General features: G+C 52.1%; 1 protein-coding gene across 2 annotated transcripts; it reads left to right on the top strand.

The window, feature by feature from the left end:
- On the top strand, positions 1-25,843 carry PTPN23 (protein tyrosine phosphatase non-receptor type 23). 2 transcript variants are annotated; one of them, XM_034658222.1, is made up of 26 exons: positions 31-170; positions 259-615; positions 8,134-8,208; positions 16,960-17,087; positions 17,342-17,418; positions 18,121-18,170; positions 18,326-18,457; positions 18,725-18,805; positions 18,876-19,007; positions 19,093-19,140; positions 19,565-19,621; positions 19,735-19,793; positions 19,933-20,012; positions 20,130-20,244; positions 20,337-20,402; positions 20,795-20,940; positions 21,210-21,521; positions 21,618-21,772; positions 21,873-22,024; positions 22,113-22,292; positions 22,381-24,145; positions 24,222-24,406; positions 24,494-24,598; positions 24,686-24,824; positions 24,926-25,039; positions 25,118-25,843. In XM_034658222.1, exons 4-26 carry the CDS (start codon positions 17,050-17,052, stop codon positions 25,595-25,597), a joined length of 4,668 nt encoding a protein of 1,555 aa, XP_034514113.1. In that variant the 5' UTR covers positions 31-170; positions 259-615; positions 8,134-8,208; positions 16,960-17,049; the 3' UTR covers positions 25,598-25,843. The 2 variants fall into 2 exon arrangements, with proteins under 2 accessions (XP_011221308.2, XP_034514113.1); XM_011223006.3 differs by lacking the exon at positions 259-615 and having other exon boundaries at positions 1-170.

A 25,843-nucleotide genomic window follows, 5' to 3' on the forward strand; every position in this document is an offset into this window, starting at 1 on the left:
CCGGCGCGGAGGGGCGGGGCTCGCGTCTGAGGCAGCAGCTGGGGCAGCTAGGGGAGCGGCCGGGTGGCCGGCGGGCGCCAGCCGCCATGGAGGCCGTGCCCCGCATGCCCATGATCTGGCTGGACCTGAAGGAGGCCGGTGACTTCCTCTTCCAGCCTGCCGTGAAGAAGGTAAGCGCTTCCCCCACAGCCTCCACCTCTCCCGCGTATCGCCGTCTGCCCGCGCGTGACGCCCCCTGTGCGTCCATCATCTCCCTAGGCCTTGGTCGAGTGAGGCCAGGAGGGGCCTCCGCTGGATTTCCTCAGCCTGGTCCGCCCCCCGCAGACATTCCTGTCCCCTCCTCGCCCGCTCGGGGCTAGCACCCACAGTCTCGTCGAAACCCGCTTCCCGACTTCTGCTCCGGGCCATCCACGGTTCCCACCGAGGCAGCGCACTTCCTCGGGTGTGACGCTCGGGACCTGGTTCTGCTCCGCCCCTCCTCCACGCCCGGACCGCCCCGCGGGGAGAGGTGGGCGGCCCTGGCCGTCTCGTTGACCTGTGCCCTGAGTGTGCGGTCGGTCCAGGATCCTCCCGGGACGGACGCCGCGGATCTGGTTCAGCGTGTGTGTTTTAAAGGTGGGAGCCAGAGGAGTGCCTGACCTCTGCAATTGGGGTCTTACAGACAGTTGGTGCAGTTCTCCCTGGTCTTTTAAGAAGAACCATATTCGGGAGCCCCCTGAGATCCAAAGATATAGTGCCTTGATATTTGTGGACTGCTTTTCTTAACCGCTTGGAGGGGCTAAACAGTGTTGTAGTTCCTGGAGAAACCTTAGCAGTCGTTGTGTTGAACCTTCAGTTGAACGGGGGAGACAGGCTGGTCTGGTGGTGGTGGAGGCAAGAGACCTCTGGCGAGATCAGGTGGGGCTGGCTCGGAGAGAGGCCAGGTATGTTGAATGAGCATCAGGTGCCCTCTGAGACATCAGCCTTGGGGAGGGCCACCGAGTAGCATTGGGTCAGAGCAGGAGTGAACAGGAGCAACCAGGTTGTTGCAGGTTGGCATCCTTGTGGTTTTAGCAGAGCAACTGCCAAAGTCAGTCCCAGGTAATCGAGATGGTGCATCACTCAGCAAGGTACTCAAGAAAAGGGGTAGGAGAAAGAAAGTAGTTTTGGAAATGGTTCCACCAAGCTGTCTCCCTCCCTCTCTACACTGCCAGGGCCTTAGTTCAGACACTAACAATTTGTATTCCTTTGATTCCATCATTAAACTAAACCTCTTTGGGCATTTGTTTCCTCGTTTGTAAAGAGAGGGAATTAGATTAATCTAAAACTTAAGAGTTTTGTTACCTTTTCCCCAGACTTTGGTCTTCTACCTGCTCTTCCATGCAAGCTCAGTTAGATGAATTTTTCTAAAACACAACAAAACTCCTTTGTTTTCAAGTTCAGCCCTAACCCATATAGAGTTCTCCCTGACCAACCCCAGCCCTTTCAGTATTTTTGAGGGCCCAGTGTATGCTTGATCTGTGTATTTCTGATACAGATTCTGTTCGTAGTCAGCCATTTGCTGTTCTAACATTCTCTGTATGTTTGCTCTTCTGTGCATTTGGTTGTGGAATTCTCCCATCCAGAAGTGCTCTCTTTTTTGTCCTGTGGGATGGGGATGGGGCCCTTCTGTATATTGGTTCTGTCCATCTTTTCAAGGTACACTTTAAGTTCTTTCTCTTCCAGAAGCGTTCTTTAATCCTTTCATCTGGGTTAATCTTTCTCTCCTCTGAATCCCTTTTTCCATTCTTTTTCCTGGTGTTAGTATGTGTGCTATGTTTTAACCCCCCTATTCAATTCTAAGTGACCTGAGAAGCATCTCCCTGCCCACAAAGCTTAGCAGGGGTCCCTCTACATAGTTGGCATTCAGGAAAATGTTTCACAAATGACTGAATGACATTTGAGAGGGAATTTAGACATGGCGACCATAAATTTATGGAAATCCAGTGGATAAAATCTTAGCCCAGAAAATCCTAGGAAATACTTTGTTTCAACTTAGCCTTTGATACTCTGGTCACCCTTACCAAACCAACAGGGTTTTATGTGAGTAATGACTTCTCTGGAAGCCTCTCTGAGCCTCCATGAGAGTAGGTGCTCATTAGCCATTTAGGTGGTATCAAATCCTGAGGAAACTACTCACTTCCTAGACATCAGCTCTTTTTCTTTGTTTCCCCTTCTTTGGGATTGGGGAAGATATTGCCACTTACTTGGTAGGTTAAGACTGTGGCATGTATTTGCATGAACCGACTGAAAAGGAATAGCAGCCTGTGGGTGGGCGGGGCTTGTGAATGGCCAACTCCGTCAGGGTACCCTGGAACTCTTCCTGCAGGAGACTGCAGAAGCCACTTCATCCTAGGAACTCTTCCTGACCTGGACACCTCTCCCCAACCCTAGAGCCCCGACTCTGCCCCTCATACCCTTGTCCTCTTCTACCCTTTCTCTCAGCCATGGGACCCTTCACCAGTGATTTGGAGCTGAGAGGGAGAATTTAATTTAGTTTCCTGGGGTAAAAATTCGTTCTCTTGAGGTCAGTCTGTTGAGCACTGTTACCTTGATAACACAAATGAATAAGAGTCATTCTTTTTTTTCTTTCATGGAGTTCAATTTAGTAGAGGAAATTTAAAAATTAAAGGGTGGTGTCAGTGGAAGAGTATGTGTACAGAAGTACCAGCCTAAGGAGGGGCCATCAGAGAAGGCTTGGTGGACTTTGAAGGATGAGTAGGAGTTTTCCAGATAGCTAAAGGGTTTGTTTCTTTGTAAAGCCTGAGCTGTTGAAAAGACCTTTCATAATGGTTAGTATTGGTTTTCGCTCCTGACGGACGTGCCTTCAATTATGGAGTAACGTGAAATAAGAGCCAGGAGAACAGCAAGCTGGTTTGGAACTGCAGTGCCAAGCTTTAGGTTGGGATACTGGGGCCCACATCATTTTCTGGTGGGAAAATGCTGCTGGCTCTGTACTCTCTTACCTGTGCTTTGGAGCCCAAAGTGCTGACTCACTGGAAGCTGATGAAGGCTGACTTGTGCTCTTCATCCCTGAGTGATTTGGTGACAGGTGTTGGTATTTGAAATTGTTTCCTCTTCTGCTCCCAAACACCTGCCCTTAATCAACTGCACTAGAGCTTAAGTCAGGCTCACTTGGACTTATGTTAACATCCATCTCTGATTCATTTATTGAACAAATCGTTATTGAGTGACTGTAGGTGCCTGCCCTGGGAACTCAGGGCTGTATGTAATGACAAAATTCCCTGCTTTCATGAAGTTTATCTTCTGATGATCCACATGGTAACCCTTCCTCAAGGGCAGATGTATCATGTGGTAGCCACCCTGCTAACTTGAGCGGCTTCTGGGCCTCTCCCCTCCTCCCACTCTGGCTGGATTGATCTCTCAATTGCCACCTTTCCACCAGGTTCCTCCAGAGAAACTGCCTGCTATTCAAGGCCTGCCACGACTGGGCTTCAGCCTGCCTCTCTCTAATTCATTCCCCCAGGCCTCTCCTATAGGAACTGTCAGCCTCTTTTCCTTCCGCATCTGGCCTTTGTTCTTTCTCTGGTCCTTCCTGGAATTCCTTTCTTCCCTTTCATTACTCAGGTTGAACCATATGTCCTCAGGGCCCCTTTAGCTGCCTGGCTGTTGTACCCCACTCCTCCAAATTCAGACAGGTCTTAGCACTCAGTTGACTTGCGCAACAGCGTGCACACTCGTTCTACCTTTTCTTATAGTTCATCTTATTTACTTGTGGGTAGAGTCTGGTTTTTAGGTTTGTGGAATTTCTCTCCCTCTTCTCAGTTTCCCATGGGATAGCTTACTCCTTTGAAACACTTGCCATTTACACAGAAAAGAAAGTAAGACGACCAGAGGCCTAAGAGGGGACCCTGCCTCCTCAGCAGTGAGGAGCATGGGACACTGCCATTACCTCTGGTGGTGACCTGTCTTTTATCAGAGATTTGGAGTCACTGAACCTGTCTGCCTAGTTGTGTTTTACAGCAGAATAGCTTCAGGAGCAGATGACGTGCATTGTCCAGTTCATTCTCTCTGACTTTAGTCGCATACACCAAAAACCAGTATCCATTTCGTTCCAGATTCTTTCCTTTACTCAGGAAGTAATAAATACTTGTGTGTGGAGAGGGCTTCACAAGTGTTGGTTGAATGACCTAGTCTAGTTCTAGCACCTGCCAAGAGATGTAACTTGAGTTGTCCTTACTGGTGGTGTTTAGAAGAGATGTGGGAGAGATTCCTTGAGTGTAGGGCTAGGTGTTAGACTAGCAAGGATGAAGGCCTGTTCTCATCCTCAGTGCTCTTGGCCTGTAATTTCGTTTTAGGCTTGCTGACATCAAGGGTCAGTAAAACTTCTTTCTCTGAATAAAATTTATCTCATTTGAAGTTCAGTATTAAAGCATATATTGTATTTATTAACAGTTCTATATTTGGGACTTAGTTTTATACGTGTTTCCATGGACCAGCCCAAGGAATGCCTCATATTTGAGTAAATCCTGCAAGTAGGGAAGAAAGAAATAAGTGTATGGTGAACAAAGGTAATGTTCACACTTGTGATGCCTTCTATTCTCTTTTTTTCTTGGATTACTGCTTTAATTAGCACCGTGAAATTCCAAGGTGTTATACCAAATTAAGAGCAAAAACTAAACACCCCCACCACCTGGTGGCGGGGGGGGGGCACATGCACAGAAGAATGAGAACGTGTTTATAGAAAAGAAAGTGGCACAAATGGAATATCCCTGGGTCAGGAAACCTGGCTTGGGGTTCTAGCACTGCCATTGCTAATCTCTGGTTTCCCTTTTTCCAATCTGTAAAAAAAAAAAAAAAAGGCAGGACCCAGGATCGCTGTTTCCGGTGAGCTCATCTACCTAAAAAATTTCGTGCCATTTGTTGCTCCGTAAAAGAGAAGAGTAGTATCATGGAAATAGCATAGACATTGGAATCAGGCAGACCTTGGTTTAGGTCCCATCTTTTCCGCTTAATTGCTAAGTGACTTTCAGCTGCTACAAATGTGATTATATAACTAATCTGGTCCTCATTTTTCTCACCTGTAACATGGAAATCATATACCTCATCAGGTTGTGAGAATCAAGAATTAATGCATGTGAGTCCGTATTAGAGGTCTTGACATCATATTGATATTTCTCTCTGGAAATGGCCTTTCCATTCTCTTACTATTTTGCACTTGTAACTCCTTCCTTTTCTTTTTTATCCCCCCCTCCCCCGCCACAGTGGCTCTGATCCCTGGACACGTTCCCAGTTAACATAGACCTGTCCATAGGTCTTACTGTTTCCTCAGAAAAGGCTTGCCAGCTACTCCAGAGCCTGCTTAGGCTCTGGAGGTTCTCTCCCTCTCAGCCCTAACTGGCTTTTGGTTGTGTAGGTGCACTGGGGTCCTGTCATTGCCTTCTAGTTCTTGCTCCTGGTCTGCGGTCACAGAGTCCAAGGACTTCCTGCTGCTGAGCTTTCCTTCTCAGTCTCTGTCAGGAGCTTCAGATCCTGACCAGACTCCATTCTGCAGCTCTAAAGAGTTTGATTTCACTGTATTTGTGTGTTCTCTCTTTGTGTGTGCGCGCGCATATGTATATATCTCATGAAGCTTTGAAAGTAAGTTGTACACGTCTCAGCACATCCTAAGAGTAAGGACATTCTCCTATGTAACCATATTATCATCACACATAAGAAAATTGACAAACATTTTCTACTATAATTTATATTAAAATTTCACCTATTGTCCCCAAAGCATTTTTTTTTAAAGATTTTATTTTTAAGTAATCTCTACACCCAATGTGGGGCTCGAACTCAACGACCCTGAGGTCAAGAGTCACATGTTCTACCCACTGAGCCAGCGAGGCACCCCCCCAAAATATTTTTGACTTTTCCCCCCAAATTCAGATTCAGTCAAGGTTCCTGTATTGTATTTAGTTCTGTTTCTTTAATCTTTTAAAATCTAGACTAGTCTCCTGTTCAGCCCCACCCTCATGACATTGATTTTCTTTTTCAGAGGCTGGGTTAACTGTTGGTCCCATCTTTTGAATTTTCTTGAGTGTCTCCTTTTAGTATTTTCAGTTTGTTCATCCATCCTTTGCATTTCCTGTAAATGGAACCATTTGCTGAGTATCTAACACATCTAATAAGGCCCCTACCATTCCCAGTGCACTCATTGCTTGGTGTGGGTTGGGGGGTGTCACTGCCATGACCCTGCCACTGTGCCAGGCACCGTCTGGTGAAGGCATGTTTAGAATGTAGGGAGAGCAGCTAAAGTTCAAGGAAGTGACATTTCATCTGAGTCTTTTTTTTTTTTTTAAGATTTTATTTATTTATTTGACAGAGACAGCAAGAGAGGGAACACAAACAAGGGGAGTGGGAGAGGGAGAAGCAGGCTTCCCGCTGAGCAAGGAGCCCTGTGCGGGGCTCGATCCCAAGACCCTGGGATCATGACCTGAGCTGAAGGCAGACGCCTAACCAACTGAGCCACCCAGGTGCCCCTCATCTGAGTCTTAATAGAGAAGAGGGGACAACATGTGAACAAGCACTGAGACCTGAGAACAGCAATTCCACAGGACTGTTGGCTGGGGCCCCTGGGAGTTGCTAGAAGTGAGTCCTTGAAGGCTGTTGGGAACGATTGTGAAGGGCCGTGAACTCTGTACCTAGAGCACCTTTGGTTTTGGAGGCTTCTGGGAGCCATTGTTTCACATCCTTTTCAGATTACAATTTTTCTCTTTAGATTGCAGCTCATTTCTCATAATCTCACTATCCTGAGGAAAGTGTGTTTGGGTTTATTTTTTTCCCCAGGTGTGTGTGTGTTTCAGAAGGCTTTGAAGTTAGGAGTGACAATGGATTTTGCTAGAAAGAGAACTCTGGTCTCTAGGTAAGGGGTAAATTTGAAGGGGTGACAAGAGGCTAGAGAAGAGAGCTCATGGACACATGGGACTTGCAGGAGGTAAAACCAACAGAAGAGGGTCAGGGTTGGCAGTTTGGGAAAGTAACGGGCTGATGCTGAACTAAGCTCAGCAGGCGCCTCCCCTCTGCCTGTCCCTCCTCTCCTTTTCCATGCCTGGGCAGGTAGGAGCTGGCCACATGGCCTAACGGGTTCCCTTGTGGCTAATGCCCCAGCTGTGTGGCATAGGTTCTAGGAAGGGACCTTAGAACAGGTGACTGGGCCACAGACATGGCGTGAGTGTGCTACTGGATGGAGCAGGCCACCTCTTTTCAGACTTTTTAGCTTCTGTCTCTGCTTCACAAACCTTGGTTCAGGCCTTTGGGAACCTGTGAGGTGGGCATCAGTGCCCTTAGCATTTGTGGAATGGGTCCATCTGGCTCCCCTAGATTGCTACCTTAGGCAGCAGGAACTGCAACAGGGGCAGTTCAGCGGCCTTAGTCTGTTGATCCTGGGTAAACAAGGGGTCTTTTGGTCCAGGCTGTGCCTCTAGACTGATGAGTGTGCTCATTTCTGAGAGAGTCAGCTCCTGAGGTGGTGAGTGCTTTTGTGGCTAGGCGTGCCAGTCCCCTCTCTGATGTGGGCACTGACTTTTCCCTCTCCTGTCTGGAACATTCCCATCACACACCTGTGGGCCTTTCTTCAAGGTGAGGATGATATAAATCATTTATACTGTGGTGCCCTTTCCTAGCCAGTAGGGCTGGCGGAGAAGGCTTTGCTCTCCCACTCTTGTTTGGTATCTCTTGCCTGCATTTGTTGTTGGGTTAGGATTATGGTTGTGATTCCAGAACACAGGAAGGTCCAGTCCTTGAGGGAGGCTTGAATTTGTGGCCTATTTTGGGATGCTCAGTAGGATCCCATTTCAGCCAGCTAAGTTTCCCAGGATCCAGAGCTGCCAGAGTCCTGAACTTGACGGAATGGGCTGCAGCCTCATGAAGACCAGCCAGCGTGTTCACGTAGGGTCATCCGGTCATATTTTCCATTTTGCTCAAACGTAGAGCCTCCCATGGTCAGCATCTTAGTGCTAGCCCGTTATCAAGGTAGAGCTCCCAGTGGTCCAGCAGATACGCTGGTTGTGGGTCTAGACTGGTGACTGCCAAGGCCTCAGGGCAGGAGTGAGAGCAGGGGAGTGTTCTGTATTCATGGTTTATGTTGTTCTCTCTCTCTCTCCCTCTCTCTAGTTTGTCCTAAAGAATTACGGAGAGAACCCAGAAGCCTACAATGAGGAACTGAAGAAGCTGGAGTTGCTCAGACAGGTAGGAGGATAGTCTTTTTATGCGCTTGTGAACAGGACAGGTTTGATGGGGGGGGGGTGAAGAAACCACCTGGAACTGTGTTCTTGTTTTAACATTTTTTCCTCTTTAAAAGCAAAGTTAATGATAGAAAAGTTTGAAAATGCTAAAAAGCCACAAAAAAAAAAATCCTTCTCACAAATTTTTGTATGTGTATTTTATATATGATTAACTCTTGAACAACACGGGTTTAAATGTGTGGGTCCACTTCTATGCAGGTTTTGTACTATACGGTACTGTAAATGTATTTTCCTTATGATTTCTTTAACATTTCCTTTTTTCTAGCTTACTTTATTATAAGAATACAATGTATAATACGTATAACATACAAAATGTGTGTTGATTGACTATGTTACCAGTGAGGCTTCTGGCCAACAGTTGGCTATTAGTTAGTTCAGTTTTTGGGAAGTCAGAAATTATAGTGGATTTTTGGCTTAGCACCCTTAACCCCACACTGTTCAGGTGTCGACTGTGGATACTGTATAAAAACACAGTAGGACCCTACACCGCCTGTATAGCTTACGTAGTCTGCTTTTTCATTTAACTTGTTGTGGATTTGTTTCTGTATCCATGAACATAGAACCATAGTATTTTTAACGTCCTGTGATCATTCCATTGCACTGTGATTTAATCATTCTGGTCTCAGAGAACGTTAGGTTATTTCAGTTTTCACCGTTGTCAGTCTGATCCATGTCTGCATCCTTGGGCACTTCTGGTTGTTTCTGTAGGAACTAGTGGGTGAACAGGAGACGCTTGCTTTCATTCCCACCCCTGGCACGGTACATGCCTACTGCTGCTGTTACCGTGCAGCGCTGGCAGTCTGGTAGGTGAAAAGGGTATTGAGTTCTAATTTACAGTTTTTGGTTAATAGTAAGGTTTCACAGTTGTTAATGTGTCACATATCTTCTTTTAGGACTTGCCAGTGTCTTTTGCCTATTTTTCTCCCAGAATTCCATAGGCAAACCTGGTATTGCGCTTTGCTTCATTGCACTTCACAGATACTGTGTGTGTTTTTAAAGATTTTATTTTTAAGTAATCTCTACACCCAGTTTGGGGCTCGAACCCACAACCCCAGATCAGGAGTTGTGTGCTCCACCGACCGAGCCAGCCAGGTGCCCCTACATACTGTGTTTTTACAAATTGAAGGTTTGGGGCTGTCCCGCATGGAGCTGGTCTGTTGGCGCCATTTTCCCAACAGCACTTGTTCTGTTTGTGTCTCTGTGTCACATTTTGGTAATTCTCACAATATTACAGACTTTTTCGTTATTATATTTGTTAGGGTGATGTGTGACCGGTGAGTTTTGCGGTTACTGTTGCAGTTTTTTGGGGGCACCATAGACCCCATAAAAGCGCGCAAATTGAATCGGTAAATGTTGGGTGCGTTCTGACTGCTCTGCCGACCAGCTGTTCCCCGTCTTTCTCTCTCTTCTTGGGTCTCCCTGTTCCCTGAGACACAACAGTATTGATATCAGGCCAATAAATAACCTTACAACAGCATCTAAGTGTTCGAGTGAAAGGAAGAGTCTCATGTTTCTCATTTTAAATCAGAAGCTAGAAATGATTAAGCTTTGTGAGGAAGTCAGGTTGAAGGCCAAGGTGGGCTGAAAGGTGGGCCCCTTGCACCAGTTATCCAGGTTGTGAATGCAAAGGAAAAGTTCCTGAAGGAAATTAAAAGTGTTAGTCCAGTGAGCACATGGTAACACTGCTGATGTGGAGAAAGTTTGAGTGGTCTGGATAGAAGATCAAACCAGCCACAACATTCCTTTAAGTCAAAGCCTAATTCAGAGCAAGGCCCTGACTTTCTTCAATTTCTGTGAAGGCTCAGAGAGGTGAGGGAGCTGCAGAAGGAGAGTCTGAAGCCAGCGGCAGTTGGCTAATGAGGTTGAAGGAAAGATGCCATCTCCCAACATCAGAGTCCAAGGTGAAGCAGCAAGTGCTGATGGAGAAGCTGCAGCAAGGGGTCCAGAAAATAATTCATGAAGGCGGCTGCCCCACACAGCAGATTTTCAGTGTGGATGAAACCACCTTATACTGGAGGAAGATGCCATCCAGGACTTCACAGCTGGAGAGAAGTAATGCCTGGCTTCAAAGCTTCGAAAGACAGGCTGACTCTCTTGTTAGGCTGATGCAGCTGGTGACTACAAGTTGAACCCAGTGCTCATTTCCATTCTGAAAATCCTAGGGCCCTGAAGAATTAGGCTAAATCTACTCTGCTGTGCTCTAGAAATGGAACAATGTCGAGATGGCAGTACTTCTGTTTACAACGGAGTTTACTAAATATTTTAAGACTCCCGTTAAGACCTACCTGCTCAGGAAAAAAAAAGATTCCTTTCAAAATGTGACTGCTCATTGACAATGCGCATGGTCACCCCAGAGCACTGATGGAAATGTACGAGATAAACGTTTCCATGCCTATTAACACAACATCCATTCTGCAGCCCATGGATCAAGGAGTCATTTTGACTTTCAGGCTTATTCCTTAAGAAATACATTTCATAAGGCTATAGCTGCATAGATGATGATTCCTCTGATGGATCTGGGTAAAGTCCATTGAAAACCTTCTGGAAATGATTCACCATCTAGATGACATTAAAACAATCATGATTCATGGAAAGAGGTTAAAATGTCAACATGAAGAGGAGTTTGGAAGGAGTGGATTCCAGTCCTCATGGAGGACTTTGAGGGTTCAAGATTTCAGTGGAGAGAGTCACCGCAGATGTGGTGAAAACAGCACGAGAACTAGAATCAGAGCCTGAAGATGGGACTGAATCACCGCGATCTCATGATCAAACTTGAACGGATGAGGACTTGCTTCTAACGGATGAACAAAGAACACGGTTTCTTGAGCTAGAATCTACTCCTGGTGAAGATGCTGTGAAGTTGTTGAATGACAACAAAGGATTTAGGGTATCACATAAACTTAGTTGGTAAAACAGCAGCAGGGTTTGAGAGGACTGACTCCAGTTTTGAAAGAAGCTCTGTGGGTAAAATGTCCTCAGATAGCATCTCATGCTACAGAGAAATCCTTCGTAAAAGGAAGAGCCTATCAGTGGGACAAACTTCATTGTTATCTTAAAGAATTTGCCACAGCCACCCCAGCCTTCAGCAGCCGCCAGCCTGATCAGTCATCAACATGGAAGCAAGACCCTCCACCAGCAGAAAGATTACGACCCACTGAAAGCTCAGATGATGGTTAGCATTTCTTAGCAGTTAAGTACTTTTTAATTAAGGTATGTACTTTTAAAGATATAATGCTACTGCATTAATAGACTATAGCATAGTGTAAACGTAACTTTTATATACACTGGGAAACCAGAAAATTCATTTTGACCCACTTTATTGTGGTGGTCTGGATCTGAACCCGTAGTGTCTCTGAGGTATGCCTTTATCTTTGTTCTTATTAATGTATAAGACTTATTCACACATTGATATTGTTCCTTTGTCTTATATGATGCAGATTTTTTCAGTTCATTGTTTTTTGTTTTGGTTTTATTTTTTTAAGTAGGCTCCACACTCAGCATGGAGCCCAATGTGGGGTTTGAATTTACAACCTTGAGATGAAGACCTGAGCTGAGATCAAGAGTCGAACGCTTAACTGAGCCACCCTGGAGCCCCAGTTCATTGTTTTTATTATGTTTTTAATGCAAATTTTTCAAATTTGACATATAAATATTAAAGTCAGGTCCATCCCATCATTCCTTTTACCTGCCTTTGCTATGCACTGAGAAAAACTTCATCACCTAAATAAAACGTAAGCAGTTACTGATGTTCTTTAGTACGTGTACTGTTTGATTTTTACGTAAACCTTTATATGGCATTTATTTAAGTATATGATAGATGAGGGAAGGCTCGAGCTTTAACTTCTCCATACTTTTTCTATTTTTGGAAACACTTCTATGCTGAATTCTTACATACACATTAGGTCTATTCAGAATTCCCTGTTCTCTTCCACCATCTATCCTCCTGTGACAGGTCCACAGTATTTTTTTTTTTTTTAAGATTTTATTTATTTGAGAGAGAGTGAGAGAAAGCACAAGAGGGGGGAGGGTCAGAGGGAGAAGCAGACCCCCTGGTGAGCAGAGACTCCGGGATCTCTGGGATCAGGACCTGAGCCAACGGCAGACACTTAACTGACTGAGCCACCCAGGCGCCCAGGTCCACGATATTTTAAGTATTATTTGTTGTACATTTTTCTATCTGGTAAGACTAATTCCTGATAATAACTTCTTTTTTAAGTTTTCCATGGTTATTCTCACATGAATATTTGTCAAGTTCTGCAAAATAGTATTGGGAATTTTGTGAGCTCATAAAACTTACAAGGTTAATAAGATAGAATTAATATCTTTATGAGGTTGCAGTTCTCTGCATTTCTTCATATATTTTCAGGTTTCTCAGTAAACTTTTATTTCTAGACTTTTTTTTTTTTTAAAGATTTTATTTATTTATTTGACAGAGAGAGAGACAGCCAGTGAGAGAGGAAACACAGGCAGGGGGAGTGGAAGAGGGAGAAGCAGTCTCCCAGCAGAGGAGCCTGATGTGGGGCTCCATCCCAGAACACCGGGATCACGCCCTGAGCCAAAGGCAGATGCCCAATGACTGAGCCACCCAGGCGCCCCTAGACTTTTTTTATTGTTGCTATTATTGAGTGTCCTTCCCCCTTCTTTTATCTTTTTCACCTGTTACAGTTGGCATAGAGAAAAGCAGTTGAGCAATTTATTTTGTTTTTGGTTGTTGTTTATTTATTATTTATTTTTAATTAATCTCTACATCCACTGTGGGGCTCAAACACATGACGAGAGTTGCACACTCCTCCGACTGGGCCAGTCAGGCGCCTCAAGCAATTTATTTTGTTAATTATCTTCTTTCCAGTGGTATTTGAGTTCATTTTCTTGGGTTTTCCAAATTACCCGAGTCATACCATATACACATAATGATTTTGCTTTCTTTCCAATGGTTGTAGTCCTTATTTTCTTGGAATTGGCAGACATTTCCAGAGCATGGTTAATAATTGTGCGCCGCTGGCCACTGTGCCAGTGTTAGGTGGCTTGTTTCTGCATGCGGGGGTGCAGTGGCCCCTCGTCCTCTTAGCGGCTCAGAGCCGCTCATAGTGGCGGGGTGTCTGTACGCTCGCTCACTTGTGTTCGTTCTTTTTTTTTTTTAAGGATTTTATTTATTTATTCGACAGAGATAGAGACAGCCAGTGAGAGAGGGAACACAAGCAGGGGGAGTGGGAGAGGAAGAAGCAAGCTCATAGCGGAGGAGCTGATGTGGAACTTGATCCCATAATGTCAGGATCACGCCCTGAGCCGAAGGCAAACGCTTAACCAAGGCAAACGCTTAACCGCTGTGCCACCCAGGTGCCCCTCACTTTGTGTTCTGATCAATTAACAGGTCATAAAAGCTATAGAAAACTTGGTAAATAAGAGAAATATAAAGAACAAAACAATCATGCCCAGAGAGAATCATTTTAATTTTACACATTTCGTTTTTATTTTAAAAGCCGGAAGTTAAAATAACATTGCCAAAGCACTATAGACCAAATCATTTTAATTGTTAAAAGATTCGCCTAAATTTTATTATGTTTCTAACCTTTCTTGTGCCCCTTAGCAGTAAACAATGAACAATAGCCTAAATGCTCTTTCTGGAATTAATATTAGGAAAGCATTTTTTCCCACTTTTTAAATAGAAATGACATAATATTGAATAATTTCAGCTCAGCTGTAGCAGGGGGCAAAGCATGATCCCAAACAAAGCGAACTAAGAAGAGCTCTTTGTCTTCTTCCTATACTGCAGTTCCAGTCATGCTTTATTCATTCTGTTAGCAAATGTTCATTGACCGCTCTCCTAATCTCAGGGCCTCCGCTTAGGCCCTGTGGCTTCAGCAGTGAATAGAACGAAGTTCCCGTGGCGTCGTGTGGTGGTCTAAGTAAGAGTCCTGGAGCAGAGCGGCCCGGTGCGGCACCCCGGCATTAGGCTAAGCTTACAGCATTAGGGAAGAGGGCAGAGGAGCCAAATCCTGGGGAAAAAAAACAAAGAGAAAAACCAAGATTCCCAGTGAAGGAGAGGCTTCATGAGGGATCCAGGAAGTGTGACGCTGGAGTGGGGGTTTCATTTGGCAATTTCGAGTGAGGTCTTCATCCTTCCACGGGACTTCTGATGCCTCCCTCAGCCTCCTGAGGTGGTGTGGTCCCAGCCATGCGTATGGTGGTTCACCAGAGACACAGTGGAGCAACAGGTATGGGAACCAGAGCTGGAAGATCTGACGTAGGCTCAGTTCCCAAGCAAGAAGTATTGTACTGCCTACAGCATTGCGGGGACAGTGTTGTCAAGGCCAAGTGCCAGTTTGCTTATTGTACTTTGGAAAAATTGGCCCAAGAGTTTCAACAGTGGAAGGCTCCAATTAAGGGAGCCACGTAGGAGTCCATTGCAGATCCTTTTTTTTTTTTAAAAGATGTATTTATTTGAGAGAGGGAAAGAGTGGAGAGGGGGGCAGAGAGAGGGAGAGAGCATGCGCGTGTGGGGGGAGCAGGGGCAAAAGGGGAGAAGGCTCAAGGGGGGGAGGGGCAGAGGGAGACTCTCAAGCAGACTCTGCACTGAGCACAGAGCCCAGCGAGGGGCTCGATCCCACAGCCCTGATATCATGATCTGAGCTGAAACCAAGAGTCCGATGCTCAACCAACTGACCCACCTGGTGCCCCCTGGAAATGGAAGGCAGATAAAACTTGGGGAGCTGTAGGCAATCCTCTTTATGCGATCTGGCCTTAGTTTCCTCATCTGTAAAGTGGGGGCTGGAAGAGTTGTCTCTAAGAAGACCTTCCAGTTGCAACTCTGAGGTGTATTCTTGACTTATAGCGCATAAAGCTGGCAGGCATGGTGAGGGGCTTGTGGGGGGGGTGGGAGTGGCGTGATCTCAGAGCTCAGCTGCTTCTGCTCTGCCTAGCTCCTCCGGGTGCAGGGCCATGCAGGGCGTCCGAGAACACGGCAGGTGCACCGGGACAGGGGGGCCTCTTCCTTGGCTGGATTAAAAGTGCCGGTGGAATTGTGTGACTTGAAGGGAGGGTTGCTTCCATTGTTTCTCAGAGATGGTTTTAGGAAGTACAAAGACAAATCTTTTCTGTTACCTTTTTGAATCTGCTTTAGTGAGTGTTAAAGAAAAATGTAGCTAGCACATCAGTTGTTTCAAAGAGGCGGCTGCTTAGGATGTGGCTCCGCTTGAAAAATGTGTCAGCCCGAAGGAAAATGTGAAGTCCCTGTGGTGTTTGACTATGGCAGAGGTTCTGATGGGGAGGGGGTGGTGACCAGATTCCAGAAGCCCTGGCCTGAGGGACAGGTCACGCCTTCGCAGTATAGCTATAAACACGCCTCATCCTTGCCCTAGGCCCTCTGGAGGCTGCTCCAGGAGGGAGCTTACGCTCCTGTTTAGAGAGGAGCCACAGGAGCCAGAGGGCCTGGGGAGCGCTGTTGAGTGGGCCTGGGGCCGACTAGCCCAGCCCAGCCCTGCCCTGCCGTTCCTTCTGAGCGCATCCCAGGCAGAGGCCTTGGAACCCAGCTCTGGAGTGCGGTGTCCTCCAAGAAGGGTTTCTGCTAGCCGGTGCTGGCCAGCTCTCCGCTGGGCCTCGTTGTTGCTGAAGTCCCCAAGGGGGCGGAAGGGGGCAGTGGCTCTCTCCAGCGGGGGGGGGGGTGAGGGTGGGCATGGTCCTTCTAGCCTGTCCCTTCTTTGTTTTGTGCATGTGCTTCTGGGAGAGGATGTTGTCTCTTCTTCTGTTTGAGCACAGGGTTCATCTGCTTTGTTTTGTTTTTTTTCCCCAAAATGGGAATAGCTTTATTGTTTTTTATAAAAAGTGGAAATTGGGGGGGGTGGAGGGATGAGGTAACTGGGTGATGGACATTAAGGAGGGCATGTGATATAATGAGCACCGGGTGTTATATGCAACTGATGAATCACTGAACTCTACCTCTGAAACTAATAATACACTATATGTTAATTGAATTTAAATCTTAAAAAATTTTAAAAATAGGAAAAAGTGAAAGTGTTTGGTATAAAGAGTAAACAATAAAAAGAAATGTATGTCTCTGTATGTATATATAGAATAGGATAAGTTACATACACCCTGCTACCCAGTGGTAATCACTTAATATTTTGGTGTATAACCTTCTAGAATCTTTTATCTTTGTCTGTATACCTACTTGGCTGTCAGTATCTATACGATTTTACGTAAATGAAATCATACTGCTCATCTGTTACCTTTTTTTGGCTCAATAAATACATCACAAACATCTAAACATAATAGAGACTCGTTTTCAGTCTTTGTGGCTGTATTTGCTTTTGTAGTCTTGGCATAATTTATTTAAACAGTTCTCTTTGATGTAAATGTTGGTGGCATCCTGTTAGTAATACCGTGATAAATATCCCTGTATGCTTACCAAGCAGCTGCTTTTCTGGGTATCTTTTACTATGTGTTTTAGATACAGAACTGTGGGTAGCGTCAGGTACGTGCACTTTTTTAACGCCTGTTGTAAAACTGTGTTCCGGAAAGGTGGGACTGACTCAGCCCGCCCTGGCTGGTGGGATGGCTGTTGAACAGCTGCAAGCATCGCTGTGGGCTTTCTCGTAGCTCAGATGCAGATTTCTTTCTTGGGCCTCTGTGGGCAGACAGACCTGCCTGTACTCTACCCCAAGTGACGGCAGGCCTGCTTCTCCCATCCGCCCCCCAGAATGCTGTCCGTGTCCCACGGGACTTTGAGGGCTGCAGTGTCCTGCGCAAGTACCTAGGCCAGCTCCACTACCTGCAGAGTCGGGTTCCCATGGGCTCGGGCCAGGAGGCCGCCGTTCCTGTCACCTGGTGAGAGCTGGCAGGCAGGGCTGCGGGGGGAGCCTGGAGGGTCCCTGGGGTGGCCCATGGTGTTTGGATGGTGGGGATGTCCCCTCCCCTTCCCCAGCCGCCTCCCCTCTTCCTGCTGCAGAGGATGGGGAGTGGCTTGGTGTGGTGTCCTTAGGCCTCCCTCTGACCTGCACTGGGGTTGCTGGTCCTCTCACCTGGCCTCAAGGCCCTGGCCAGCTCCTTCCCTTAAGATGATGGGGGTGGCATGTCTGCAGGACCGAGATCTTCTCTGGCAAGTCTGTGGCCCATGAGGACATCAAGTATGAGCAGGCCTGCATTCTCTACAACCTCGGTGAGCTGCCTAATCCTTTCCCATTGGCCCTACCTCCCAGCTTGCCAACCCAGGATCTCAGCTCAGCAGGTCACAAAGGCAGTGGGCTCATGGAAAGAAGCCCCTGGATGCTGACCCCTTCGCCACTTTCCCCATAGCTCTGCCAGCACCTCTTTTCTGGGCGATGGGCAGCCACCCTGCTGGGAAGAAGCTCCGTCGGGCTGGCTGCCGCATGGTGTTGCTGCTGTGTGCTCTGGCCAGGAGCGGTGACCTCTCTTCTTTGACTGGACAGCTCTGACCCCCCTAATGGCCTTGGACTGTTCTAGTTGAGAGAACAAGGCTGGCCTCAACTAGCCCTGCTGTCAGCCCTGGTGACTTAACCTCAGTATGGCCCAAGGGAGAAGCTAGGGAGCCCGAGTCCTGTGTAGGCGTCCCTGGGGCCTCAAGACCGGACCTGTAGGCGGGGTGCTGTGGATGGGAGTTCCTCCTTCCTCCACCCCCATGTCTGCCTGTTGTAGAGTAAGAGACTGAGGGGCTTGGCTGGACTTGGGAGTTTCCCCTTCTGGGAGTCCTTGGACCAGCTTCCCAGTTCTCAGACCCTGTCTTCCTGATCATGAGTGACAACACGGCCCCCCTGCCTTAACGCTCGACAAAGGCGTGGGGGCGGGCAACTCGGGGAGCGGCCCCAGCCTAGCCCTGACACCATGTCCTCTAACTCCCCAGGGGCTCTGCACTCCATGTTGGGGGCCATGGACAAGCGGGTGTCTGAGGAGGTGAGGAGGGGAGGGGCGGTGGGCGGGACATAGGACATAAGCAGGGAGGGGGACTAAGTGTTCTTTGCCTCCAGAGTTTGCATCCTGTCCCGTGGGAGTGGACACGGGCAGCTGTCTGGCTCTGCCTCTGGCATCGTCGTCCTCTTCCTCCCCAGGGCATGAAGGTCTCCTGTACTCATTTCCAGTGTGCAGCAGGCGCCTTCGCCTACCTGCGCGAGCACTTCCCTCATGCCTACAGCGTGGACATGAGTCGCCAGATCCTCACTCTCAACGTCAACCTCATGCTGGTGAGGAGGTGCCCTTGTCGTGGCCCAGTTCAGTCCAGGGGAGGGGACAGCCAGCGCTGGATCCCGGACCAGGCCCTGTGCACGCGGCAGTGGGGCCTTGGCTTTGATCTTTTGAGTCCCCGGTGGATCAGGGCAGGACAGTGCTGCTTGGAGTGGCGAAGGCGGGAGGAGAGAGGACAGGGCAGGGGATCTCTCTGTGATCCCCCTGATGGGCAGGATGAGGTCTCTGGGTGAACGAGTGAAGGCACCTGCGTTTTGTCGGCCCAGGGCCAGGCTCAGGAGTGCCTTCTGGAGAAGTCAATGTTGGACAACAGGAAGAGCTTTCTGGTGGCCCGCATCAGTGCACAGGTAGGGGCAGGGGTGGATGGTGGCCCTCAAGGGACTGAGAGCAGGCCTTCAGTTTACTCCTGGCCCCCAGGTGGTGGATTACTACAAGGAGGCATGCCGGGCCTTGGAGAACCCCGACACCGCCTCACTGCTGGGCCGGATCCAGAAGGACTGGAAGAAGCTCGTGCAGATGAAGATCTACTACTTTGCAGCCGTGGCTCATGTGCGAGCCCCGTGTCGGGTGGGGGCGGGGCGGGGCGACCACAGCTTGGGGACTAAGTCGTGGCGTCTGTTCTTTCTTCCCCCAGCTGCACATGGGGAAGCAGGCTGAGGAGCAGCAGAAGTTCGGTGAGCGGGTGAGTGAGCTGTGGCAAGGAGGGGTTTGGACTGATGCCAGCCTTGTTCACGAAGTGCTAGAACGGTCCCTTCCCTTACAGCAAAGGCGGAGGCTCTCCTCACTGTCCTCGCCCCCACATCCTTGCCTCCCTCCCAGCTGCAGGCCTGGTGTTTGTTTTGTGTTGTCCCATCTGCTTCACCTTCATCCCCAGCGGACTGCGGGTGTAGCTGCCCCCCCCACCCCCAGTGGGGACGTTGGGTGGGAGGTGGAGCCGTAAGGTGGAGCCGGCTGGGCTGCCGCACTCAGTGCCGTTGGCTGGGCTGACGCCTGGCTGCTTCCTCAGCTTCTGGTCTTCCAGCGGGTCACCTCATGGCCAGGCAGGGCTTAACGGGGTGGCAGAGGGAGGGAAGGATGGACCGAGCTCTGCCTACTGCCCCCCACAGGTCGCGTACTTCCAGAGTGCCCTGGACAAGCTCAATGAAGCCATCAAGTTGGCCAAGGTAAAGCTGAGGAAGAGCCTGGCTGCCCCTCAGAGCCCTGAGAGAATCTGGAGCGTGCCTGGTGGGCCGAGGGTTGTCCTGGCACTGAGTCCCCTCCCATCCCTGTCCCATAGGGCCAGCCTGACACGGTGCAGGACGCACTGCGCTTTGCTATGGATGTCATTGGAGGAAAGTGAGTCTCTGGGGCTGGGGGTGGCCTTTGTTCCTTCTTGTTGGGAAGGGTCTTGGTCCTCTGCCTGCATCACTGGGAGGAAGGCCCCGGTAGCTGAGAGCAGTGGCCTGACTGCTGGACTCCCTGCTTCTGACCCCAGGTACAATTCTGCCAAAAAGGACAATGACTTCATCTACCACGAGGCTGTCCCAGCACTGGACACCCTTCAGCCTGTAAAAGGTCTGGAACTGAGGGGAGGCCGAGGATGGGAGGAGAGCGTGAAGATGGGAGTATAGAACAGAGGCAGACTGGAGGCTGTGTGGGCCTGGTTTCCACCATTCTTCCTCTCCCTTCCAGGCGCCCCCTTGGTGAAGCCCTTACCAGTGAACCCCACAGACCCCGCTGTTACAGGCCCTGACATCTTTGCCAAACTGGTACCCATGGCTGCTCATGAAGCCTCGTCGTTATACAGGTGGGCGGGAGGGGCTGGCCCTGTTCTTAGCACAGCTGGGGTTGGAAGGTCTCAAGACCTAGTTTCCAGCAATTGCTTTGTCGCTTTGGCAGTGAGGAGAAGGCCAAGCTGCTTCGGGAGATGATGGTCAAGATTGAGGACAAGAATGAGGTCCTGGAGTGAGTGCAGGGCTGGAGGTGGGAGGTGGTTGGGTGGGTGAGGACGCAGGCCTCTGCGGGGTCCCCAGTGCTGCTTACAACAGGGAGAGGAAGAGTGAATGTCCTCTTGCATCAGGTTTCCTGGCTTTGCTCTTCCTGCCCATGGTCTTGGGTGCTAGATTTATAAGGGGACAGTCACCTGGCTTGGGAGGGCGATGTTCCTGTGTCTGATTGTTTTCAGCAGTGCCCCAGGTATGTGCTGTGGGGCCAGGCCAGACCTCCAGTGATGGAGGTCAGGATGCTGATTTGTCTCTGCAAGGACCCCAGACCTAGTTTCAGGGGTGGGGGATTGCCCTCACGAGAGGAGAGAGAGTTGGGTCGGCACCCACCTGGTCCTCCCCCCCGCCCCGCAGTCAGTTCATGGATTCAATGCAGCTGGACCCTGAGACCGTGGACAACCTTGATGCGTACAGCCACATCCCACCCCAGCTCATGGAGAAGTGTGCAGCTCTCAGTGTCCGGCCCGACACCGTCAGGAACCTTGTCCAGTCCATGCAAGGTTAGCAAGGGAGAGAAGCGAGTGGGTGGTGGAAGTCCTCTGCAGCGGACTTCTCCGTGTCCCCTGTTCACTGAGGACGGAGGTCGTGCAAGCACCCACCCTGAGGCCTCCGTGGATCCCAGCACCCTGCGTCTGCCCTGCTCAGCGAGCCTGGGGCCACATGCAAGCCCTTGACCGTGTGGGTGGTTCTGTCTCCCTGGGGACGGACGCAAGTTGGGTGCCCGGTGTGCCTGCGTCAGGAGCTGTTGCCTTCCCGCAAACACCCCCAGTGCTGTCAGGTGTGTTCACGGATGTGGAGGCCTCCCTGAAGGACATCAGGGAGCTGCTGGAGGATGACGAGCTGCTTGAGCAGAAGTTGCAGGAGGCGCTGGGCCAGGCTGGGGGCAGCCTGGCGGGCTCCAAGGCAGAGCTGGCCGAGGTGAGGCGAGACTGGGCTAAGTACATGGAAGTCCACGAGAAGGCCTCCTTCACCAACAGCGAGCTGCATCGGGCCATGAATCTGCACGTGGGCAACCTGCGCCTGCTCAGTGGGCCGCTGGACCAGGTCCGGGCTGCCCTGCCCACGCCAGCCCTCACCCCAGGTGAGCAGCACACACTGCCCCGCCTGCCCGGTCCATGCCCGTGGGAGGGGGTGTGGGGCCGGAGCCGCTGGTCTCACTGGCCACCGCTGCTCCTAGAGGACAAGGCCGTGCTGCAGAACCTGAAGCGCATCCTGGCCAAGGTGCAGGAGATGCGGGACCAGCGCGTGTCCCTGGAGCAGCAGCTGCGGGAGCTCATCCAGAAGGATGATATCACGGCCTCGCTGGTGACTACGGACCACTCTGAGATGAAGGTGGGGTTGGGGAGCTGGGGATGGTCTCTAACTGTGGGCTCCACCTTGCAGTGGTGAGGCCCTGAGTGTCTGCGCCCCGCACCCCACCCCCCTCCCTCAGAAGCTGTTTGAGGAGCAGCTGAAGAAGTATGACCAGCTGAGAGTGTACCTGGAGCAGAACCTGGCAGCCCAGGACAACGTTCTCCGGGCACTGACCGAGGCCAACGTGCAGTACGCAGCCGTGCGCCGGGTGCTCAGTGAACTGGACCAGAAGTCAGTGTCCTGCCCTGCGCTCTGGCCCAGACTCCCATGCAGAGCTCGGCTCAGTGCCTCACCTCCTGCTGCCCTTTCTGCCCACCAGGTGGAACTCCACACTCCAGACCCTGGTGGCCTCCTACGAAGCCTATGAGGACCTGATGAAGAAGTCCCAGGAGGGCAAGGACTTCTATGCGGACCTGGAAAGCAAGGTGGCTGCTCTCTTGGAACGGGCGCAGTCCACCTGCCAGGCCCGCGAGGCCGCCCGCCAGCAGCTCCTGGACAGGTGGGTGTGGCCTCGGGGCCACTGCAGCCCAGACCTCGGCTCTGCTGATGGGGGTCTGGCTCCACTCCTTCCTGACCTTGTTCCACAGGGAACTGAAGAAGAAGCCGCCCCCGCGGCCCACGGCCCCAAAGCCGCTGCTGCCCCGGAGGGAGGAAGGGGAGGCAGTGGAGCCAGGAGACCTGCCCGAGGAGCTGCGCAGCCTGCCCCCTGACATGGTGGCCGGTACACGGCCACCCGACACCTACTTGGGAGCTGCGGCACCACTCCACTTTCCTCCCAGTCCCTTCCCCAGCTCCGTGGGCCCAGGACCCCACTATCTCTCAGGTCCCTTACCTCCTGGTACCTACTCGGGTCCCACTCAGGTGTTGCAGCCCAGGGCCCCCCAGGCCCCAGGCCACCCTGCAATGGCCATGGCCCCTGGACCTGCCCTCTACTCAGCCCCTGCCTACACACCAGAGCTAGGCCTCGTGCCCCAATCTTCCCCACAGCACGGTGTGGTAAGCAGTCCCTATGGGGGGGTAGGGCCCCCCCCACCAGTTGCAGGTCTGCCCTCAGCCCCACCTCCCCAGTTCTCGGGCCCTGAGATGGCCATGGCGCTTCGGCCAGCCACTACCACAGTAGATAGTGTCCAGGCCCCCATCTCCAGCCATACCGCACCACGGCCAAACCCCAGCCCTGCTCCTCCCCAGCCATGCTTCCCGGTGCCCCCACCACAGCCACAGCTACTGCCCACGCCCTACACCTACCCTATGGGAGGGGCCAAGCCACCCCTCGCAGCTGCCCCTGCCCAGCACCACTTTCCTCCTGGGATTCCCCCGGGTTTTCCAGCCCCCAGGGTTGGGCCCCAGCCCCCAGGAGTGGCGTTTGGGCCCCAGCCCCCCCAGCAGCCCCTTGCACTCCAGCATCCGAACCTCTTCCCACCCCAGGCTCCGGGGCGGGTTCCCTCCCAACCCCCTTACCCCTTCGCCCCTCAGCCTGGCGTTCTGGGACAGCCAGCACCAACCCTGCACACCCCTCTCTACCCGGGCCCCTCTCAGGACCCTCTGCCCCCCCATTCAGGGGCTCTGCCCTTCCCCACCCCTGGGCCGCCTCAGTCTCCTCATCCCACCCTGGCATACGGTCCTGCCCCTTCCCCCAGGCCTCTGGGCCCCCAGGCAGCTCCTCTCTCCATTCGAGGCCCCTCACCTGCTAGCCAGCCCACCCCCAACCCCCACCTGGTGCCTTCACCTGCCCCATCACCAGGGCCCGGCCCAGTGCCGCCTCGGCCCCCTGCTGCAGAGCCGCCCCCATGTGTGCGCCGGGGCACGGCGGCTGCAGACCTGCTGTCCTCCAGTCCAGAGAGTCAGCACGGAGGCACCCAGCCCCCCGGGGGCGGGCAGCCCCTGCTGCAGCCTACGAAGGTGGACGCGGCTGAGGGCCGCCGGCCACAAGCCCTGCGGTTGATCGAGCAGGACCCCTACGAGCACCCCGAGAGGCTGCAGCAGTTGCAGCGGGAGCTGGAGGCCTTCCGAGGCCAGCTGGGGGATGCAGCAGCACTGGACGCTGTGTGGCGAGAGCTGCAGGACGCTCAGGAGCATGACGCCCGCGGCCGGTCCATTGCCATTGCCCGCTGCTACTCTCTGAAGAACCGGCACCAGGATGTCATGCCGTACGACAGTAACCGTGTGGTGCTGCGCTCGGGCAAGGACGACTACATCAACGCCAGCCGCGTGGAGGGGCTTTCGCCCTACTGCCCGCCCTTGGTGGCCACCCAGGCGCCGCTGCCTGGCACGGCCGCGGACTTCTGGCTCATGGTGCACGAGCAGAAGGTGTCGGTCATCGTCATGCTGGTGTCAGAGGCCGAGATGGAGAAGGTGAGAGGGGGAGGGGGTTGCGCAGGAGCTGACCCTGGAAGAGGAGCCCTAACGGCCTCATCTCTTGGTCCCTCAGCAAAAGGTGGCGCGCTATTTCCCCACCGAGAGAGGCCAGCCCATGGTGCACGGCGCCCTGAGCCTGGCGCTGAGCAGCGTCCGGGCCACCGAGACCCACGTGGAGCGGGTGCTGAGTCTGCAGTTCCGGGACCAGAGCCTCAAGCGCTCGCTCGTGCACCTCCACTTCCCCACTTGGCCTGAGTTGTGCGTCTGCTGTCCCGGGTGGGGGCTGGCAGGTGGGGGGTGTGGTAGGGGCACCCGCTGAGGCCGGTTCCCGCCCGCACCCCACAGAGGCCTGCCAGACAGCCCCGGCAACCTGCTGCGCTTCATCCAGGAGGTGCACGCGCACTACTTGCACCAGCGGCCCCTGCACACGCCCGTCGTCGTGCACTGCAGGTACGGCCCGCACGGGATGGGGTGGGGGGCGGGGCGGCCGACGGTGGCCCGGCCCTGGGCCCTGCTTACGCCCGCTTCCCACCGCAGCTCTGGGGTGGGCCGCACGGGAGCCTTCGCGCTGCTGTACGCCGCCGTGCAGGAGGTGGAGGCTGGGAACGGGATCCCCGAGCTGCCTCAGCTGGTGCGGCGCATGCGACAGCAGAGGAAGCACATGCTGCAGGAGAAAGTGAGGCGCGGCCGGTGGGGGCGGGCCCACGCGCGGGAGGGGCCCTCCGCCCCGGGGCAGCGAGGCCCAGCCCGGCTAACCAAGCCGAGGGCCCTCTCCAGCTGCACCTCAGGTTCTGCCACGAGGCGGTGGTGAGACACGTGGAGCAGGTCCTGCAGCGCCATGGCGTGCCTCCTCCAGGTAGACCGTCGGCAGGCACAAGCGTCAGTCAGAAGGTGAGGAAGGAGTACCTGGGGCTGGCGGGGCCAGCCGCAGCCTCGTGGACCGGTCTCCACCCACTTCTGTCTTCCCAGAATCACCTTCCTCAGGACTCCCAGGACCTGGTCCTCGGCGGGGACGTGCCTATCAGCTCCATCCAGGCCACCATCGCCAAGCTCAGCATCCGCCCTCCCGGGGGCCTGGATTCCCCGGTCGCCAGCCTCCCAGGCCCCGTAGAGCCCCCGGGGCTGCCACCAGCCAGCCTCCCGGAGTCCGTTCAGCTCCCATCCTCCTCCCCACCCCCCCTCTCTTCACCCCAGCCCGAGGCCCCCCAGCCTGAGGAGGAACAGCCAGTACCTGAGGCCCCCAGCCTGGGGCCCCCATCCTCCTCCCTGGAGCTGCTGGCCTCCCTAACTCCTGAGGCCTTCTCTCTGGACAACTCCTTGCGAGGAAAGCAGCGGATGAGCAAGCAGAACTTTCTGCAGGCCCATAATGGGCAGGGTCTGCGGGCTGCCCGTCCCACCGATGACCCACTCAGCCTTCTGGATCCGCTCTGGACACTCAACAAAACCTGAATAGGCTTTGCCTGCCCAGTCTTTACACTACATCATTTCCTGCGCCAGTCTGCCCACCCTAGCAGGGCCTCTCTGGCAGGCCTGGTCTCTTACTCCCATTCCTGCTGCCTTCAGCCCTACCTGGCCCAGCCCGCACCCCTGTGGGGTAGAAATGCCTCGCGGGCCTTGGGTCCGGTTCTGCTCCTTTGTGGGACCTGACATTTTTCAGCTCTTTGCTATTAAAGTAACCAACCTGTTCTCTGGCCA

Source organism: Ailuropoda melanoleuca, chromosome 4, assembly GCF_002007445.2.
Source record: "Ailuropoda melanoleuca isolate Jingjing chromosome 4, ASM200744v2, whole genome shotgun sequence".
NCBI classification, from domain to species: domain Eukaryota; kingdom Metazoa; phylum Chordata; class Mammalia; order Carnivora; family Ursidae; genus Ailuropoda; species Ailuropoda melanoleuca.